Genomic DNA, 6,046 nt, shown 5'->3' on the forward strand with positions numbered 1-6,046 from the left:
ACAGAGACTACAACAAAACATACTAACCTCTCACCATTACCAATAACAGAGACTACAACAAAACATACTAACCTCTCACCATTACCAATAACCATTACCAATAATAGAGACTACAACAAAACATACTAACCTCTCACCATTACCAATAACAGACTACAACAAAACATACTAACCTCTCACCATTACCAATAACAGAGACTACAACAAAACATGCTAACCTCTCACCATTAGCAATAACAGAGGCTACAACAAAACATGCTAACCTCTCACCATTAGCAATAACAGAGGATACAACAAAACATGCTAACCTCTCACCATTACCAATAACAGAGACTACAACAAAACATACTAACCTCTCACCATTACCAATAACAGAGAAGGATAACATTTTCAAAAAATCTTTCTGCCTCTAACTTTGTTATTCATCTTTATTCACTATTCATTTCTAAACAGTAACACAGGTATTTACATATGTTGTGGACTATGTTTGTCTGGTAAACACATGTGGATCTGGTGAACAGTTATCACTTGTTGACCAACTACAGGAATACTGACCTCAGAGTCTCCAGTTTACAGTGGGGATTCCCCAGTCCAGCAGAGAGCAGCTTCACTCCTGAATCCTTCAGGTCATTGTTACTCAGGTCCAACTCTCTCAGGTGTGAGGGGTTTGACTCCAGAGCTGAGACCAGAGAAGCACAGCCTTCCTCTGTGACTAGACAGCCTGTCAACCTGCAAAGAGTCAAATCATATTAAAATCACATTGCTATTCTTTGGTGGTGAAAATAGTGGCAGTACAATTTTTCAAAATGTTCAGATACATCAGCTTCCTGAATCCGGCCATATATATATACACATATATGAATGTATCATTATTAGAAATGACAAATGATCAAAGTATTGCCTGCAGATAGAAACATGTATCGTACAAATATTTGAGTTGACTGACCAGACCTGTTTAAAAAGCAGCATCAGTCAAATGACAGACAGTGAGGTATCGGATTTAGATTGTATTGAGTATACAGTCCACACCATATCTATTTTAACAGTGAAACCAACATTTTAAATGTGTCTCTATACTCCAACATTTTGAATTTCAGATCAAATGTTTCATATGACGTGACAGTATATCATGTCACCTTTTATTTGAGGGTATTTTAATACATATCTGTTTCACCATTTAGAAATGAAAGCACTTTATGTATCTAGTCCCCCCATTCATTTGAGGAAGTCGTAAATATTCTGATCAATTTACTTATAGTGTATTAAAGTAGTCAAAAGTGTAGTATTTGGTTCCAAACTCATTGGTTGCATTTGCAGTTTGTTTTGGTTGTGTTTTGGGTTGTTTTGCCCAATAGTAACTGAACTGGATGGTGACTGGAGTAATTTTCTGTCTAACGGAGGAGATAAATTAATCCTGATTATGCCTTGATTAATACAAATCATACATAAATAATGATAATAACACTACGAGTTGGTTTGAACAGATCTGAATCAGGAAACTAAGAGTTGGTTTGAACAGATCTGAATCAGGAAACTAAGAGTTGGTTTGAACAGATCTGAATCAGGACACTAAGAGTTGGTTTGAACAGATCTGAATCAGGACACTAAGAGTTGGTTTGAACAGATCTGAATCAGGACACTAAGAGTTGGTTTAAACAGATCTGAATCAGGACACTAAGAGTTGGTTTGAACAGATCTGAATCAGGAAACTAAGAGTTGGTTTGAACAGATCTGAATCAGGACACTAAGAGTTGGTTTGAACAGATCTGAATCAGGACACTAAGAGTTGGTTTAAACAGATCTGAATCAGGACACTAAGAGCTGGTTTAGAACAGATCTGAATCAGGACACTAAGAGCTGGTTTAAACAGATCTGAATCTGTTTAAAGATAGAACTGCCAAAGGGGGTGGGGTTGCAATCTACTGTAGAGATAGTCTGCAGAGTTCTGCCTACTATCCAGGTCTGTACCCAAACAATTTGAGCTTCTATTTTTACAAATCCACCTTTCCAGAAACAAGTCTCTCACGGTCGCCGCTTGCTATAGACCACCCTCTGCCCCCAGCTGTGCCCTGGACACCATATGTGAACTGATTGCCCCCCATCTATCTTCAGAGCTAGTGCTGCTAGGTGACCTAAACTGGGACATGCTTAACACCCCTGCCATCCTACAATCTAAGCTTGATGCCCTCAATCTCTCACAAATTGTCAATGAACTCCCCAGGTACAACCTCAAATCCGTAAACACGGGCACCCTCAACGATATCATCCTAAACAACTTGCCCTCCAAATACACCTCTGCTGTTTTCAACCAAGATCTCAGCGATCACTGCCTCATTGCCTGCATCCGTAACAGGTCTGCGGTCAAACGACCACCCCTCATCACTATCAAACGCTCCCTAAAACACTTCAGCAAGCAGGCCTTCCTAATCAACCTGGCCCGGGTATCCTGGAAGGATATTGACCTTATCCCGTCAGTAGAGGACGCCTGGTCATTCTTTAAAAGTGCCTTCCTCACCATCTTAAATAAGCATGCCCCTTTCAAAAAAATATGAACCAGGAACAGATATAGCCCTTGATGAGCACAAAAACATCCTGTGGCATTCTGCATTAGCATCGAATAGCCCCCGTGATATGCAACTTTTCAAGGAAGTCAGGAACAAATATACACAGGCAGTTAGGAATGCTAAGGCTAGCTTTTTCAAGCAGAAATTTGCATCCTGTAGCACAAACTCAAAAACGTTCTGGGACACTGTAAAGTCCATGCAGAATAAGAGCACATCCTCCCAGCTGCCCACTGCACTGAGGCTAGGAAACACTGTCCCCATGATAAATCCACTATAATTGAGAATATCAACAATCATTTTTCTACGGCTGGCCATGCTTTCCACCTGGCTAACCCTACCCCGGTCAACAGCCCTGCACTCCCCACAGCAACTCGCCCAAGCCTCCCCCATTTCTCCTTTACCCAAATCCAGATAGCTGATGTTCTTAAAGAACTGCAAAACCTGGACCCCTACAAATCTGCCGGGCTAGACAATCTGGACCCTCTCTTTCTAAAATGATCTGCTGGAATTGTTGCAACCACAATTACTAGCCTGTTCAACCTCTCTTTCATATCATCTGAGATTCCCAAAGATTGGAAAGCTGCCACAGTCATCCCCGTCTTCAAAGAGGGAGACACTAGACCCAAATTACTACAGACCTTTTACTATCCTGCCCTGCCTTTCTCAGGTCTTCGAAAGCCAAGTTAATAAACAGATTACCGACCACTTCGAATCTCACCGTACCTTTTCCGCTATGCAATCTGGTTTCAGAGCTGATCATGGGTGCACCTCAGCCACGCTCAAGGTCCTAAACGATATCATAACCACCATCGATAAGAGACATTACTGTGTAGCCGTATTCATCGACCTGATCAAGGCTTTCGACTCTGTCAATCACCACATTCTTATTGGCAGACTCAACAGCCTTGGTTTTTCAAATGATTGCCTTGCCTGGTTCACCAACTACTTCTCTGATAGAGTTCAGTGTGTCATATCGGAGGGCCTGTTGTCCGGACCTCTTGCAGTCTCTATGGGGGTACCACAGGGTTCAATTCTTGGGCCGACTCTCTTCTCTGCAAACATCAATGATGTCGCTCTCGCTGCTGGTGATTCTCTGATCCACCTATACGCCAATGCTCACCATTCTGTATACCTCTGGCCAGCTGATCACTGCCTGCATCCGCCTGTCCGTCCAGCATCACTACTCTGGACGGCTCTGACTTAGAATATGTGGATAACTACAAATACCCAGGTTTTAGGTTAGACTGTAAACTCTCCTTCCAGACTCACATTAAGCACCTCCCAATCCAAAATTAAATCTAGAATCGGCTTCCTATTTCGCAACAAAGCATCCTTCACTTATGCAGGCAAACATACCCTTGTAAAACTGACCATCCTAGCGATCCTCGACTTCGGAGATGTCATCTATAAAATAGCCTCCAACAATTTAATCAACAAACTGGATGCAGTCTATCACAGTGCCATCCGTTTTGTCACCAAAGCCCCATATATTACCCACCACTGCGACCTGTACGCGCTCGTTGGATGCCATCACTTCATACTCGTCGCTAAACCATCTGGCTCCAGGTCATCTACAAGTCTCTGCTAGGTAAAGCCCTGCCTTATCTTTGTTATATCTGGAGTACTTCTCCTGTCCTATTCGGTGTCCTGTGTGAATCTAAGTGTGCGTTCTCTAATTCTCTCCTTCTCTCTTTCTTTCTCTCTCTCGGAGGACCTGAGCCCTAGGACCATGCCCCAGGACTACCTGACATGATGACTCCTTGCAGTCCACCTGGCCGTGCTGCTGCTCCAGTTTCAACTGTTCTGCCTTCTTATTATTCGAACATGCTGGTCATTTATGAACATTTGAACATCTTGGCCATGTTCTGTTATAATCTCCACCCGGCACAGCCAGAAGAGGACTGGCCACCCCACATGTGCTCTCTCTAATTCTCTCTTTTTTTCTCTCTCTCGGAGGACCTGAGCCCTAGGACCATGCCCCAGGACTACCTGACATGATGACTCCTTGCTGTCCCCAGTCCACCTGGCCGTGCTGCTGCTCCAGTTTCAACTGTTCTCCCTTCTTATTATTCGAACATGCTGGTCATTTATGAACATTTGAACATCTTGGCCATGTTCTGTTAAAATCTCCACCCGGCACAGCCAGAAGAGGCCTGGCCACCCCACATAGCCTGGTTCCTCTCTAGGTTTCTTCTTCCTAGGTTTTGGCCTTTCTAGGGAGTTTTTCCTAGCCACCGTGCTTCTACACCTGCATTGCTTGGTGTTTGGGGTTTTAGGCTGGGATTCTGTACAGCACTTTGAGATATCAGCTGATGTACGAAGGGCTATATAAATACATTTGATTTGATTTGATTTGATCTCAGCTCACTGGTCACCATAGCAGCACCCACTCGTAGCACGGGCTCCAGCAGGTATTTTTCACTGGTCAACCCCAAAGCCAATACCTCATTTGGCCGCCTCTCCTTCCAGTTCTCTGCTGCCAATGACGAACAAATTGCAAAAGTCTCTGAAGCTGGAGACTCTTATCTCCCTCACTAGCTTTAAGCACCAGCTCTCAGAGCAGCTCACAGATCACTGCACCTGAACATAGCCCATCTGTAAATATCCCATCTGTCTACCTCATCCCCATACTGTATTTATTTATTTATCTTGCTCCTTTGCACTCCAGTATCTCTACTTGCACATTCATCTTCTGTACATCTACCAGTCCAGTGTTTAATTGCTCTATAGTAATTACTTCGCCAGCATGGCCTATTTATTGCCTTAACTCTCTTATCTTACCTCATTTGCACTCACTGTATATAGACATGCTAACCTCTCACCATTACCAATAACAGAATCTACAACAAAACATGCTAACCTCTCACCATTACCAATAACAGAGGCTACAACAAAACATACTAACCTCTCACCATTACCAATAACAGAGGCTACAACAAAACATGCTAACCTCTCACCATTACCAATAACAGAGGCTACAACAAAACATACTAACCTCTCACCATTACCAATAACAGAGGCTACAACAAAACATGCTAACCTCTCACCATTACCAATAACAGAGGCTACAACAAAACATGCTAACCTCTCACCATTACCAATAACAGAGGCTACAACAAAACATGCTAACCTCTCACCATTACCAATAACAGAGGCTACAACAAAACATGCTAACCTCTCACCATTACCAATAACAGACTACAACAAAACATGCTAACCTCTCACCATTACCAATAACAGACTACAACAAAACATGCTAACCTCTCACCATTACCAATAACAGACTACAACAAAACATGCTAACCTCTCACCATTACCAATAACAGACTACAACAAAACATGCTAACCTCTCACCATTACCAATAACAGAGACTACAACAAAACATGCTAACCTGTCACCATTACCAATAACAGAGACTACAACAAAACATGCTAACCTCTCACCATTACCAATAACAGAGACTACAACAAAACATGCTAAC

General features: G+C 42.7%; 1 protein-coding gene across 1 annotated transcript in view; it reads right to left on the reverse strand.

The window, feature by feature from the left end:
- Positions 1 to 435: 435 nt before the first annotated feature.
- Positions 436 to 6,046, reverse strand: part of LOC121844966 (NLR family CARD domain-containing protein 3-like) — a 22,720-nt gene continuing 17,109 nt past the window's right edge. Inside the window, exons 6-7 of the mRNA XM_042315525.1 lie at positions 676 to 729; positions 436 to 445 (exon numbers count right to left, since the gene is read on the reverse strand). Of these exons, the coding sequence (XP_042171459.1) occupies positions 436 to 445; positions 676 to 729 (64 nt within the window). The remainder of the gene's footprint in view (positions 446 to 675; positions 730 to 6,046) is intronic.

Source organism: Oncorhynchus tshawytscha, unplaced genomic scaffold, assembly GCF_018296145.1.
Source record: "Oncorhynchus tshawytscha isolate Ot180627B unplaced genomic scaffold, Otsh_v2.0 Un_contig_142_pilon_pilon, whole genome shotgun sequence".
NCBI lineage: Eukaryota > Metazoa > Chordata > Actinopteri > Salmoniformes > Salmonidae > Oncorhynchus > Oncorhynchus tshawytscha.